The 16,739-nt window shown below is 38.3% G+C and overlaps 1 protein-coding gene across 1 annotated transcript in view; it reads right to left on the reverse strand.

Annotated features, from left to right (window-relative positions):
* Positions 1-16,739, reverse strand: part of pou6f2 (POU class 6 homeobox 2) — an 83,793-nt gene that overhangs the window by 33,262 nt on the left and 33,792 nt on the right. Inside the window, exon 4 of the mRNA XM_079447616.1 lies at positions 5,718-6,103. Within this exon, the coding sequence (XP_079303742.1) occupies positions 5,718-6,103 (386 nt within the window). The remainder of the gene's footprint in view (positions 1-5,717; positions 6,104-16,739) is intronic.

A 16,739-nucleotide genomic window follows, 5' to 3' on the forward strand; every position in this document is an offset into this window, starting at 1 on the left:
ATATATATATTAGTAATATATACATAAAATAGTAGTTTCTGCAATGGCTCTTTTGCAAAAATGAATTAAGCAAAACTCGAAAAATGGCTCTTTGGTTAAAAAGGTTCCCGACCCCCTGTGAAAGTCCGACAACAGATGTACCTCAGTCAGTCTCTCTGTCTAACGTTATGTGGCCCAAACTTCACAAATGCTCAGTAACTGTTGAATAGTTTTAATTGAATTTAATACAATTAATATACAAATAAAATACTAATAGAAATTAATATAAAATGGAATATTAAAACCAGAAACAGACTGGAAGTTAACTCCAGGCCAGGCGCGTATGTCTGATGAAGGCATCTGTACATCTTTTTGTTTAAAAAAAATGTGAATATTAGGGCTGTGAAAAACAACGTGTGTTTCACCGGTCATAGCTTCTGCTTGGACATTTTGTACATAGCCAGTTTAATTTTAATTATGTTATTTTATTTTCTTATCTTCTCAGTGTGCATGTGTGTATATGTGCCTATGTAGATGTGCGTGTGGACGGTGTGTGGACGGTATGCCCTGGTTCCCTCTCTCTCTTTGCCACAGACCAACGAGCGCGTGTGTGTGTGTGATGTGTGCGCGTGTGGCTCAGAGCTGATGTAAGCCAGTGGAGTGGCAAATTACAGCAGACCTACAGCTGTAGGCTGACATTATGATTAATTTGATCAGTAATTTCTCCTGTTTTTCATTTTAATCGCTGTGACCATTCTGCTGTGGCAGGTCTCTCAGATCTAATTAAGATCAATTCCGGTGTAACCGGCTTGCCCACTGAGCAGACACCCCCCCTCCCAAATCCCTGAGTATCCTTAGCGTGGAAAAACCCCCGTCGCTCCCATCCATCAGCACCTGCAAATCCAGCCGCCCGCTAATCAGCCAATTAACACACTTAGACAAATTTCATAATCTCCACCGTCTGGTTGTCATCACAACAGCGCGGACTCAACCTCGCCTATGATTGTCTTTTAATGCCCGTACATCTGTCTACAGCTGCTCTTAAAGAACGGTTTGGGTCCGGTAAAAGAAAAGCAGTTTTTCACATACAGATTGGGAGATGGGTGGGAGAGGTTTTAACCTTTTAACTGTCACAAAATGGATTGAGAATGCACATGAAAATGCACAAACCAAACGTAAAGGCGCAGTCAGTGAAATGTAGCGGCAAGTTTGCGAACTGCAACCCCTCCCTCTCGCTTTAGAATTAGCTCATTCTAAGGTAATAAAAACATAACGCTTCATTCTGTAAGCTCTTTATACACCTCTGAGGGTATAGCAATGTATATTATATTGCATTTCTATCATTAGATCATCCCAAAAATTACACACTGGGCCTTTCAAATGGTTGTAATTCAAGAATGTTTTGAAATATTTATAATATTATAATAATTATTCATGCAAATTAGCCAAAATAAGGCACCTCGTTTAATAGTGACGTATTTGTCGTGAGATTGTGATGGTATAACAACACTAACTTTAAGACTTTCTCTGGAAATATTGTTTTATTTTGTAATGGGGTTATCACGATATCACATGTTCCACTTCGCTGTTACAGTGACAAAACATTATTCGAGGTAACAGTCTTATCACAATATTTATTTACATGGGTTTGTTTTTATGAACAAATAATGTTATCAATTCATCTTGAATTTTGTTTGTTTTGTGTTTTCTCTTTTTTTGGCAAACAAATCACTTACAATTCTAGCGTAAGGTTTGGAAAGAGCGTTTGTAATCATTGTGGCTTAACATTAAACGGGTGCATTATTATTTACGATATTATCATACATTAATATGATATCAATAAATCATGGTTTTATGTTACGTTATAGAGGATACCTGTATATTGCCATGCATTCCCTGGGCCTCAAACCCATGACCTTGACACTACTCGAGATTACTCTACCAGTTGAGCTACAAAAGTCAGTTTGTGCGGCTGGAGGCAACATGCAGCAGAGTCTCACTGGAAAAATCCTAAACTTTATTCATCCGGCTGAAAAGGAACTGAGGGTCAGGCGCCTACAAAAAACTCCTGTCTGAACTTTTGACCAAATAAAGAAAAAGCAATAACAAGAGAGAGGGACGGAGGGAGAGAGAAGGCGGTAAGCACTTTGGACACGCTGACTGTGGTATTATCAGAGTGGGATGCTAACTCACTGTCATGTTGTCAGTTCGGGTACAGAAGGCCTCTATCTGGGCCTTTAGGTGTCTTCTGATAATAGGAGACCTGTCTGGCCTTTCAGAATGATTACACCCAAAAAGAAAAATGGGGAGAAAGGAAGACAGAGAGGTTGGGGTGGTACCTGTGTGACCAGAAGGTGTAATTATGACAGAACCTGGAAATACACATTCCCAAAATTCTTTAGCCGTTCGCCGTGTCTAACCGCCGCTGTCCCTGAAGGCCAGTAACAGCGCTCTGGTGAAGCCTGCTGTAACTTTCTCAGTCAAACGCAGACATAAGCCCAATTATGGACTCCAGACCCTCAGGAGAGCCGGCCCTGCCACACACACACAATCACATTGCTTAAGTGGTAATGTGGACCCCCACGAAGAGGGAACTTCAGTCCTCTTCTGACAGACACACACAATGCACACCTCTCACACACAGTGAAGGGTTGGTAATGACGCTGTGGTCTCTGGTGCCGCTCTCTCTCTCTTTGGATTTACAAGAGGGCTGCACAGTGATTCTTAGCTGTAAATTTAATCACATACCTCCGGGATAGAGAAACCAGACAGTGCAGCCTAAAAACCCGTAGATAAGCTCACCTAACACAACGGTAAGTGTCCCCCCAAGATTGCAGTTTTGCCCAAACCGAGGAATGTGCAAACTTTTACCTGTCTACTCTAAAGAAATTACATTAACAGGAGACCAATGTATTCATTGAAAAGGGTTTTTAATGATCCCAATGAGAAAGTGGTTAAGACTAGAAATCTTGTAAAAAAACTTCTTAAAAAACTTTCTCACTCTTTTTACATTTGAAAATGTAGGAGACCGTTGTGTATGGTCTGGGGCAATTTTCTGTTAAATTCAGATCTTTAGGAGTGACAAAGTCACCTAACAGTAACTATCAAAGACTGTAAGAATGTCAATATGAATGAAAGCTTAGTTATTTCATCAGAAATATATTTTCTAACTATTCATTTAAAGAAGCAATGTGGAAATTATAGCGCCGTCTGGGGTAAAGTTGTGAATTGTCAACCGCTCATTCCCCCCTCCCTTTCGAAGCACTACAGAGGCACTCACAGGACAAAGATGCCGTCCCGTTCACGTTTCTTTGCTGAAAGAGATAACGTATTTACAAAACACTCTCTGTAGAGCAGTTTGTCTGTTTAGAGCTACTGTAGAAACAACATGGCGAATTTCATGCAAGGGGACCCGTGTTGTATGTAGATAGAATAAGCTCATTCTAAGATAATAAAAATGTAATGCTTCATGAAAGGTCGGTCTTTAAACACCTCTAAAGACATAGTTATGTATTTTAAATTGCATTTATGTCAATAGATCCTCCAAAGAATTAAACACTGGACGTTTAATGACCTTTAAACAATATTTACAATATATGCAAATATATACAAACAAATGGCAATATTATGAATTGAAATATGGGAGAAATGTTGTCAGTAGTTCAAAGAATGCCAAAAAATATGATTTACCTAAAAACTATTTAGAAAAACTATATCTCTTAATTTTTTCCAAATCAGCATTACATACTGCATTACAAATTTGATACTAACCTCATGGCATTCTACAGTCTAATATTTTTGTATAATGACCCCCAAACTGTATATTTTTAACCATTGTCCCTACCAAACATTTTCACTTCCATCTTTGTTAATCCATGTAAGTACCCTTGTAAAATGCAAAATAATGTATAGCGCAGTACAGTCTGACAGATGCTCAAATACAAGACCTTTGATTAAAAAACATAGACCTGTAAGCACAGGTAGCTGTTCCTGACTACATCATGGATCAAGTTTGCTTTTACAGGCCTCATTGTCACACCCTCATTTACTCTATATCAGTCTTGATGGTAACTTGACAAACAGAATCAGGTGGGCATCAACTGTAAATGAAGAAATATATGGAATGCCTGGCCATTCCTAAGGAATCCCTTAGAAACTACCAGTTCTGGGCTCTGGAGACCATTAGGCATGGGTCACCCCACAGGGTCCAGCTGGAGCGGGAAGAGAGACAGAAGGTGAAATAAATGGCTAAACTGATGGCAGACATAATAAGGGGGAAGGGGAACAAGGTTGAGGTACAGCACAGAGCAATAAGGACTGTGACGCTGATGAATGCGGGGAAAGGCAGAGAGGCGACCCTGGCCTCTCTCATCCTAAAATGGAAACCACTGGGACATATTGGGAGGAGGGCGTGTTATTAGTGACCGACGGAGACAGCCAGACGCAGAAGAGAAAGACAGACAGGCCTACGTGCAGCATTATGAATTATGTCATTTTGGATGGTCTGTGTTTGTTATTTAGTTTTCTATTCAGTTGTGAAGTTAATAAGTTAACGAAAGCAATAATAATTCATATGTGCCATCTGTGGTGTTTGTTTAATTGTATAAGTCTGTGTGACAATAACAGCAAACCAAATAAAATTTCAATAAATTCAACTAAATCACTGACATATGGTGCCGTGGATCTCCCAACGCAAGATCTTATTTGCAAAAGGTAAAATACATTGAAAACAAATCTGCTGAAATAGTTTTTGCTGCATATGCCTTACATTTTCAGGACATGTCAATACGTGATTATCATAAAATTGTTTCAAATCAGGTTACACCAAAAACATCATTACCCATAATTCAATATTCTGCGGCTCTTCATTTCCAATAATAGTCTACTGCTGTCGCTAGCAAGATGGCCGGGACAAATTCTTCACAATAAACTTTCAATTTTCATTCCTTTTCATGGACTGCCTTGCCAACCAGTACCTCCTCCAAGAAACAATATTTGTAATATCCAAGATTTCCCCAGACAGATTCAATCATTCAATTGAATTACTGCCCCATTCTCTCATCTAAGACCTCGTCTCACTCCGGAGCTCCATTCCTCCAGACATGTGTTGAATAATGTAAAAGAATGAGTTCTTTAAGTGAGGCGACATCATATTTAGGGGTCATTACATTGAGTCGATCGGTCTCTACTGCCCCCGTGCCATGCGGTGCTCCAGAGCGGCTCCCATCGCCAGTCAACTTGTATTACGGCTTTAAATAACTTCACGTTCAGTGTGTAAACAAGAGTCAAAGCAGCTGAGGAGAAACGCACGGAAGGTTGTTGGCTGCGGCTGTGAGGAATATGAGTTTTAAAGCTTTTGTGTATATATCTCTCTCTGTTTTCAGATCATGAACACCCAAATTGCAGCGTGCTGCTTTATTAAAGTTTTAGGGCTTTTAGTCCATTTCTATTTGCTTTGGAGTCAAGAGTGTTGTCTCTGAGCCGATATGCATGCTTTCTTTTCTATGAAGGTGAATGAAAAATATTGAGGTTCGCCCAATCAAATGCTTTATGAAAGAAAAGTATCCCTCCCAAAAATCATTCTGCAACTATAGTGAGCAGCTATTGTCAACACCAGAAATTGCTTGTCGTGCAATTTCATGTCTAATTTGGAAAGTAAAAAACAGGCCTTCATATAAAGGAAGTCTGCTCAAGGATAAATGGTCAAATGTTTTTAAAAATGGAAATGGAAATCTTACCTGTAGTGGCAGAGGAGGCGTGACAGGTGACGGTAAGCTACGAGCTGGTGATTGGTTTTGCCTGTGATTGGGCGGAGACTGCGGAGGCTGAGCTGAGCTATGATTGGTGGAGGTACATCCGGAGCCTGCAGATGGTCCAGACCCTTGTGAATGGATGGGTGGAGTGAGCTGACGGTGACTGGGTGGCTGGAGATGCGTCGGGCCGCAGAGCTGCTGCTGCTGCTGCTGTTGTTCTCTTTCTCGTTGCTGTTGGTCTCGCTCGCGTTGTTCTCGTTCACGCTGCTGCTGCTGTTGTTGCTGCTGCTGATGATGATGCTGTTGCTGGTGATGCTGAAGCTGCTGGAGTTGTTGGAGATGCTGGAGCTGTGAGTTAAGGGATGAGGTAGCTGTGAAGAAAGAGAACGATACAACTTGAGTCCGTGTACAGCAACCCAGAAAACAATACCTTAAAGGGACAGCTCACCCAAAAAATAAAAATGTTGTCATCATTTGTTCACCAACATGCCTTTCAAAACCTGACTTCTGTTTAACACATAAGAAGATATTTTGAGAAATGTCTCTGTGGTCGTGTATATACAAAGGAAGTCAATGGGACCCCAATGTTGTTGGTGCACCAACATTCTTCAAAATATCTTTTCATGTGCTCTGCACATGACAGTGAGTAAATGTTGAAATAATTTGAATCTTGGCTTTAACAAAACATTCCCACGATGCTCTGGAAATATAACCTGGTGTGATTTGGCTTTGGAAAAATTATCACAAAAATAGAACAACATTTCAAGATTTTTCTTCCTGTTATAATTTCAGCTAGTGTTACGTGTCTAGGCCAATGTGTCTTGCTTAGTACTTTTCCTTGGTCCGTAATTGCAGAGCCTTCACTGATTGCTGGCCATTACATACTGTCTCGTCGGTACATTGTAATTATTAAACAACCCAAGCTGAAACCTTCAAGAAGCTTCTGAGGTAAGAAGGATTGGGCTAAAAAATATGTTTTGGTCTTTTGAAGTCCAAGAACTTTCTCCATCTCCGTCTTGAGGACTCTTAGACATAATTTCAAGTAATTCACAGCAGTCCTTAAATGTACCTTTAGGAAGCTCTTTTTTCACAGCTGCTGGACGACCTTTAGCAGCCACCATGACTTTTAGGAAAACGTAAAATGGAAACAACATTTAGCTGTAACGTAATTATTGATCTTAGTTGGGAGTGATACCATATTGAATCTGATGCAAACTGAAACAGGGCTGTAAGATATAAAGGCATGGTTCACCACAAAATAAAGATTCTCATTTATTCACCCTCATGTCATGCAAAACCTATATATGACTCTTTATTTCTGTGGAACACAAAAGAAGATATTTTGAGAAATTTCACAGAGGTTTTGCGTCTCTACAATCAAAGTCAATGGGGGTGTAAAGTTATTTGTTAACCAACATTCTTCAAAATATTTTTTGTGTTCTGCAGAAGACATGAGGGTGAATCCATCTGTTTTTAACCCAAACAGGCTTGTGTAATACTGTATGCCATCTACCCTGAATCTCGATACGATACAAAGGTCTTAACTATTATGTTTGAGCTCTAAAGAGAAGTATTATGTTGCGATTTCTATGAAGTCAGGGTTTATAAAACCGCAATAGTTTCACTACTTTTGCGATACAGACTCACCAAACACTTCACTCAGAACGGAGAAATATGTTTACTCAGAACAGACCTTTACACACACATCTGTACATATTCATAAAGAATCTATGAGAGAACATGATGACCTACACAAACAAGCTTCTTCCTTAGACATGCATGCCCGCATTAGAATCAATCTATTTCAACACGCTGAAGAATGATTCACACAGAGAATTATATTGTATGTACATGTTGTAAAAGGAAAAGACCGAAAACAAACTACTAACATAAAAGAATGAATCAATGTGACCTTTCGCTCCTCTCTGTAGAAACCAGAGTGATGTTTGCAGACAGATGCCTGACCTCTGCTCGGTGTTCACATAATGAAAACTCTTCACTGCGAAGTCCTCAAATATATGTTTTTGCTGAACTGCACTTACACCCGAGATGTCACACAAATTTTATGTGGACTGTCATTTTGGAGTGAAAATTGGCTACAAAAAAATTTTCCTTTGGCTTATGTAATATTTCATTGATCTTACTATCAAGTCTAATTTGATAATATTAATATTCAACCAGCAATGAAGTTGCAGTCATTTTATAATTTCACTTATTTGTAGTTTTTTATTTTATTTTTATTTTATATTTTACAATATCAAGTCTAATTTGATCATAATGATGATTAACCATAAATGACATCCATTTTTATTTTATTTTATTTTACATTATTTTATTTTATTCATTTTGTATTTTTATTTAATCTTTTAGTTAACTTAATTGTCGTTTTATTATTTTATTTGAATTTTTATTTAAGATTTTATCAAGTCTTATATATGATAATATGAAAATTATTATGATTAACCAGCAATGAGGTCACAGTATTTTTTGTATTCTCATTTTATTTGACTTTTTCATTTTAATTTCATATTTAAAGTGACAGTTCACCCAAAAAAATAATTATTTTATCATTTACTCAGCCTCAGGTCATTTCATACCTGTATAAATTACTTTGTTATGGTAGTGGTTGATGTCACAGAACCGAAAATTGCTAACATTCTTACAAATATCTTTCTTCTTGTTTAACAGAACACAGAAATGTATACAAGTTTAAATGATGACAGAATTTTCATTATTGAGTGAATTAACCCTTTAACAATATTAAGTCTGATTGATAACCAGCAATCACTGTACAGTCATTTTTTATTTTATGTTATCTAAAATGAAAAGAATAGATAACTGCTGGAAACAGATGTGTTTTTACAAAGCTCGTTTTAGACCAGAACTGGCAAGTACATTGTGTTGCAATGTGCGCATCGCCTTGAAAGTCACATGATTAAAAGAAACCAATAATTAATACATATAAAAGTAGCATCTAATACGCTTTAACGAGGCAAAATTCATCTTGATCTGCAGAAATGTATAATTACAGTTGAGTTAAAGCATCACGAAAACCCTGTAATAAATAACCTACACAACAATGGATCAATGTTGAGCTACAGAGCGAGACTTGTAATGTAATGTATTGGCGAGCATGTGTTTGTGCGCAGCATGCTAGACAAGCAACTGTCCATAATTAATTGATGCAGATGAATAATTAAAACAGGGGGATATTCTTTCCTAGAGAAAACGACGAAAATACATTGCTCCTGACATTTCTTTGATTAGTGCGGCTACTCGTGCATCACTGCCGGACAGGCAGTCGGCTTTTTGATCCAGCCCGCTCTCCTACTCTGAGAGGCAAGAAAATCACAGAAGAGAAGAAGGAAAAAAGCAAGTGTCTCTCGACCAGTAAACAGCCCACTTTTACATTTCTTCAATCGCCTGACACGTTGACACCTCTCTCACACCCCGACATGAATTATATATCATCTGCGCTCGAGAAAATTCCACGAGTCCAATTCTCGTTTGAAATGTTGGGGCAAGTTGTCTCGCAGGTCTTGACAAGGCACGGGTATGTGGCGCTCTATCGCGAGTAGAAGCAAGCTGGCCGCTACTAGTAGAGAATAAGTTAAAAGAACAAAGGAAGACAACAGGAAAGAGGGATGAAAAAAAGAGTAAAATCAGGGGGGAATATAAAACACGATGGGAGGGTCTTGTCCTGCAGCAGTAATGAGTTTGAAAAATAGAACAAAAGAATGGAAAGAAAAGCAAACAGGGAGAGAGACAAAATTTTGTCGCCCTTTTACTTGTTAGCACTGCAGGTAAACTGAGGTTGAAAGAGAGCATGTTACGAAACATCACTAAACTTCTGTTCTTATTTAAACAGGTGCAAGAGTCGCTTTGATCCGATATATGGATATCCGATATATATATATATATATGGAGCCTAAGGATAAGACTCAGTGAGCATTTTGTGATGCAGAGATTGAGGCATGGAGTCAGGAACAAGAGTAATGTCAGAGCTGCAAACGTCTGAATGAAATGCAACAAAGAGAAAAGATAATAGCCATTTCAATAGCTAACTGGATTTTGAATCAAATTTTCAATGTAATGGTAAAATTGTCAAATTTATTTTTTATGTTGCGTTCAAAATCCTAATTTATAAAGCAACTTTATAAGTCTTTACAATAATTGTTTAAGAATTCTATGAAGACAATACATTCAGAAATGTAAGTTGTCACTTTAATTTACATAATATGTTTTCACAGAATTTATCATTTCTGCTTGGCAAAACAATGGTTTGCTGTGTTCATGTGTCCTTTAACGTACGTGCTGTTTTATAGTTTGTATTTACTCTTCAGATTTTTTCAGATGGTCTCCATCTATACATCCAGACAGTGCGCTTACTTTATTGGAATTCTCACATTGGAGACAACAAAGATGAAAGGATACATGCACATGATGCTGATCCTGAACAGCGCACATGAAACTTCTCAAGAAAACATTTCATCACTAGGCATAAAGGTGTCAGTCTGAGTTCACTGTAACCAAATGGCACAATTCATAAAGGTTTTCATGCCTGAACAAAGGTAATCTGATCCACAGTAAGTGGCAACATAACACATGACAGTGTGAATTTGGTCTCTAGCCTGGATCTCATTCACACTCTCACCTCCAGTGTTCTTTCCACTGCTGCCTTGACTTTATTGAAAAACAGAACTTGCTCTTAAGTATTGTGTAAATAATAACAAATGTTTAATTCTGCATGAATTTAAAGTGAGCCAGTACAGTGAAGTAAAAATGGACATACAGAAAAGTAGTAAATATTTACAGAAAGAAAAATGCAGACACATATTGAAGGAAAATGCTGGACAATAAAAATTATATTGACTTCAGGGACCAAAGAGTTGCTTAGTTTAGGTTTCGCTAATATAATAATGATTTTGGGCTTTATATTATATAGAAGTTCACCTTCAAAATGAAAATTCTGTCATTATTTACACGCCATCTTTTCATTTCAAACCTGTATGACTTTCTTTCTTCTGCAGAACGCAAAAGAAGATATTTAGAAAAATGTTGGAAACAGATCAGCATCTGCATGTGTCAGCTTTTTCAATGTGAACTGAGCAGTATTTGGCTGGTTAATGTGATCAGTTTTGACTGATGACTTCATCCAAATACATCAAATACACAAATATTTTTTGTAAGAGCATTCAGTCACTTAATAAATGCACTGCCTTTTGCAAACCAACTAGATCTGTAGTGTATTTTATATAAGCCATTCCTTTCCCTTTAAAGGTCATAATACATTCAAATTGTCATACAAATCCATAAATTGACAGGTAAATTAGTATCTGACATTCTAATTCATTCTTATTTTATAAACATAAATAAACATTCACATCCGAACCCCGTCAGACCCTTTTCTCAATAGAATAAAACCTGACAACCATCTCTTTTCACTCAATAAGCTCACAAATGAAGCCAAGGCACATCCTGACAGGCCCTGTGACCCGCCTGACGTATGGGTGCTCTCTTCTTCCTCCCTGCACCTGAAGCAACTCCAATTTAGCGATTTTTTCCTTCTTTCTTTTCTCCAACTCTCAATTTTTTTCAAAAAACACATCACAGGAACCCCTCTGTTTAACGGAAACTCATTGGCCTCAACTCTGCGACCCTGTGTGAGCATTTGTCTGTAAGTGTGTGTGTTCTCTCTGGGCACAAAGCCCCTGCCTCTGACAAACTCCCAGTGTTAAAATCACCTGTCGTGTGTTTGATGCATGTAAGTGCGTGAGTGCGTCGGAGGCTGATTGTCAGAGGTCACTGTGGAGGGCACCTCAGAAGCGTCAGGGTGATAGCACTATTTTTGTTCCTCGTATAAGAGTGAGTGTACGGGTCAAAACAGAGTATCCACCTGTCTCATTAATACGCTGCACTGTCTGTCCATCCCAATGAAACACCCTTCCCTCTGGGGAAGTACACCAGACCGACATGACAATTTGTGTGTCCTGATTTGATTCAAGTTTTAGTTTTCTTTTGACAACTTCACAGCCTTTTAATCTCCAGACAAACTATATCAAATTTTCTGTGTGCAAAAGAGAAAGAATGTCCCTTTTGGAATAAATATAGTTTAAATACTGTAAATGCATTAAATACATATATTAATATAGGTCTAGCTAAAAATCTTCAATATATAGAATATATAATGCGTGTATAAATATATTTTAAGAATTTAAATATAGTAAATAAATATGGAACAAATATATTTAAACTATTATGCATATTAATGTTTAAACACCACGACTAACTGATTACTTTGTCTTCATCATTTATTTACCCTTCTTCAGAAAATACGATATTCTGAGATATGTTTTAGTGGCTTTGTGTCAATACAATGGAAGTCAATGGGGTTCAATGTTGTTTGGTTACCAACGTTCATCAGAAAAGGAGTAAATATGTCCCACATGTTTGAAATGACAAGAAGGTAAGGAAATTATGAAAGTATTTTCATTTCGGGGTGATTTACCCCGTTAATATGTCTTTCTAGCCATTACTCTACATATTTAAAGAGTGTAAAAAAGTTACAATTTTATTTCCTTTTACTACAGACTATGAAAATGTTTTTTTTTTTTTATTCTCTAGTTGATGTGAAAAACCCTAAAAATCTGTGGCAAAAAGAAATATTCAATTCCTGCTGAAATATTGACCGGTAGAAGTGCATGATAATCCAGTTAATAACCTGTCAGAGGTAGTGACTGATGCCAGAAATACTGCACTTTTCTAAACGTTAATGAAGAAACCCACTTAAGAAATATTATTGAGGACAAAATGAAGACGTGCACATTCACACATGGGCTGCACGGTGAATTAAAGGCCAATCACGGGGCAAAAGGAGTAACGCAGAGTTCATTCATTCAGTCAGGAGAAGAACATGAACAGAAGAGAGAACAAGAGTGATGTTTAACAGGTGATGGTATACAACATTTAAAGAGTATATTGCTTAAGGAAATGATCAAACAATACAGGATGAATGTGAAGACATCTAATAAGACAAAGTAATATAAATGCATGAAATGCCAGGAATATATATTTACAGTTACATCACTGATCACATTACAACTTAAAAAACCTCCCTTGAACGCATCCCACCATGCAGTGGGACAAAAACACATGAAAATGCGAATACCAGATACAAAGTGCAGGTATCAGACAGCATCACAACCAATGTGCTTTACAGTAGAGCTCAGGCATTACTAAATGATTCGCTAACCGTGATTTGGATAGGGATCAGACGATAGTAAACTTCAAAGAGGTCAGAATACAGCGAGAGGCTCTGAGTGTTTATAGCGTTACAGTGAACAGCGTGTTGGGATCAGACCATAAAGCCCCCTGTCTGACATGCATGTCTGATCAAAGTGTATTACTGCTATTGTCTCTGCTGGGGATTTAGGGAATTCTGCGCTGTCTTGCGGAGAGAATATTGTATAAAAGTACTGTAGAGAATGTTCTGATAAAACCTTCGAATGTTCCTTTAGATGAGATTATTTAAAGCTGCTTTCCCTTCTGCTACTGACCACATGTTCGCTTCTCAAAATGAAACAACATTCACAACCCAATTGAATAAAACGTATTTCTGTCATGTGATATTTAGGAAAAAGGAATGGTGAGGTTATTGCTATTTCAATAGTTTACAGTATAGACTCAAACTGTACTTAAAGGGATAGTTCAACCTAAAATAAAAATTCTGTCAACATTTGACCCAAATCCTGTATGACTTTATATCTTCTGCAGAACACCAAGATATATTAAGGAATGACTTCCATTGACTTTATGGTATAGAGACCAAATTACACAGACGTTTCTCAAAAAATCATCTTTTGTGGCTTTCAACCACATAAATGTAAGGTAAATGATTGTAAATAAATGGAAGGTAAATTAATGATAACTTTTTTATTTTGGGGTGAATTATCCCTTTAAATATCTCGTCTCTTTTATAACAAACAAAGTCCTGACAACAGCCAAGACTAACCTTAACTGGGATCACATTCTCCCTCTCTCTCTCTCTCTCTCTCTCTCTCTCTCTCTCTCTCTCTCTCTCTCTCTCTCTCTCTCTCTCTCTCTCCCTCCCTCTCTCTCCATTACCTGTCTACCTTCACTGTCCCATGCGCCCCGCTTCTTGAGGTCCCGTCCCCCGCCTTCTTTCCCTTAGTGTCTAATGCAAAATTTATGCTCACGAGGTGGTTTCAGTGGGTGGAAAAATCAATACGGCTGGACCCTGATGCGCCAGGCAGAAAGAGTGCTCTTTGACTGACAGTAAAAGCATGGGGGGACATCGAGGGGGCACTTTTAAAGCGCGGAAAGGTGGACAACAGCACCGAATTGTCTGAATGCCCATCCACATCATGCAGCCTAATTTAAAGTCACATTTCGATAGCAACACTGAGTGTGAAGGGTTTTAAAGAAATTGGTTTTAGAACCCGCGGAGATTTTTAGGATCACACTGCCTGCCTGCTTTTAAAAATATTTTTATGTCATTGTTGCTCCGCCTGCGGCCGCATCCCTGAAGTTGACAAGCGCAGGGGTGCGAGGCTGTGCCGTAACAATGAAGTGATTTAAAAACAATGCGACTACATCATACGGTCTTTGTTATTCTCTGCCTGCTATCAGAATTGCTTAAGCTTTAAAAAAGAGAGACGGGATGTGTTCGCACGTGGCCAAAACGCTGATTCAGAGTGCAAAACCAGCACTCCAAGAGAGTGTAAAAGAAAAGTGAATTATTCCTTTTGCTTGTCTCGAGGAGCGTGAAAGAGCTGTGCCCGCGCGCAGCACATATGTTGAAACACAGTACTAAGTGACAAGTCACCTCTTGTGATTGTTAATTCTCTTTAATAAAACCCAATACAGCTTGAACGTCACCCACCGAGAGTTATTCAGAAATATTAAATAAGAACAAATTTGTGTGCATTGTCCCTGACATACATTGAACCCTTTCACACGCCAAAGGCATTTGCAAAACATCCCTTGTAAAATGCTTTGGGGGAAAACAACTCACAGGTTCCTTCCTCTTCGCACATTGTTTAATACGACCTCAGCTCTTTGAGAACAGCGGTGCGATCTTTCTGCCGGTTTAGTAGTTTCTCTCCTGCATTGCCTATGAGGTATTTGAGCGGTCTGAGCGATACATGATGAATGAAGTGGCGCGCTACTTATGCGCTTATCGTGCTCAATGACTAGCAACAGGTTCAGCAGAGGCCAGCCGCAGTAAATGAAACTTCTCAGCAGGACAATACATCATCACGGCAAATGTATGCGCCCCAAATGTACACACGCGCCTCTCGCTCAGGCAAGACACCGACAATGCGCGATGAGTAGAAAGAGGGGGAAAAGAGGTTGGATAGCACAGAGAAAAAAAACGGAAGGGAAAGCGTAACGGAGAGAAGGAGAGGAAAGAAATATGGACAGGGACGTGCGGAAACGGATTTCCTATTAGCCGATGGATGTTGTTTCATTTTTTAACATTAACTGCCTCGGCTGGGAAAGTAAATAGAAGTTGCCATGGCTAATATCACACGTAGGCTTCATAGAGGGGAGATTTATCATGATGAAATACTGTAATACACAACGGCCGTTCACACATTACGCCGATGCAGTGCTGTGGGACATTTTTGTCAGTGAAGGTCATCATTTCTCAGAGAAAACACTGGCAGTGGTACATTATCAAAAGTCTAAGTATAAAAAGTGTAAATAACATCAAAACATTTTCAGATCAAGTTCAACTATAAAACTATTATTAACTACTTAAACCATATAGAATAGTGGCCAAAAGGGATGTCCAATTTGAGATAATGGACATCTTAACACTTTATTTGAATATATTATTAAAGATGCATTTGGGAAATTGACATGTGCAACTTTAACAAGGACAGGGAAAATGACAAAATGTTACCACAAAAGGGTATAAGCAAATATTGATAACAGATAAAATTGTAGTCTATGTACAGTTTGCTTTATTACAAGTTTTGCTTTTCAATGCATTTTTTGTGTATCGCTGTCTTTCTGAAACCTCGTATCTCCACATTTCGTGAAGTCATTATTATTACTAACCCTTTAGGTTTGTCACTGGGTTTTGCAACCAAACATTTTTATATGCTTGTCAACTTTGACAACACATTATTTAATTAAAAGTACAGTGTTTTTTCCATTTCCGAAAAAACTGAATTTGGACATCCGAGGTTTCTAAAGGACAATGACGATATTATAATAAAAGCCATATTCTTTGATAGACTGAGTTGCTAAATAATTTTGTCCAATAATTACCTTAAAGGTGTAGGTAAAGTTTACATCTCATTTTGATGGTTTCATCAAACCTGAGGGGGCATTAAAGGAAAAATGTAATAAATATGTCTCCCCAGACATCACTTTTGGCCGCTACTGTATACTGTACAAACCATATAGAAGTATGCAATTGAAAAGAAGTATGGAAAGAAGTATGCAATGGAAAAACTGTAAGGCATAATGCTAGATTTTTTTACCCATACACTCTTAAAAATAAAGATGCTTAAAAGGTTCTTCGTAGCAATGACATGGAACATTGGTTCTTAACCAGGGGGGCGCAGAGGTACTGCAGGTGGGGCTCGACGGTTCCCCCGAAACCCAGTAAATTAACGGAGTGTAATGTTCTATCTGAAGCTGCGCGCTTGAGGGTCCACAAAGACTCATTGTAGGTCCTGCGCAGTGCAATTTTAGGCTGCGCGCAAAAGCTTTTTTCTACAACGTAGGCAAATGGCCATACAGGAAGCAGCAGCAATTGCCTCTACATCACCTTAAGAAACAGGTAGATCATATAAATTAAAGGGGTCATATGGCGCAAATACGTGTTTTTCTGTGTCTTGGTGTGTTATACTCTAAGTTGCCCATGCATGAATTAGACACGTAAAAAATTGAAGTGTCGGAGCAAAAGATGCATTCTATATAAAAAGCGAATGCTCACCCAGACCTGCCTGAAATGTCTCGTGTAACCCCACC

This window comes from Barbatula barbatula, assembly GCF_947034865.1.
Source record: "Barbatula barbatula genome assembly, chromosome: 23".
Lineage (NCBI taxonomy): Eukaryota > Metazoa > Chordata > Actinopteri > Cypriniformes > Nemacheilidae > Barbatula > Barbatula barbatula.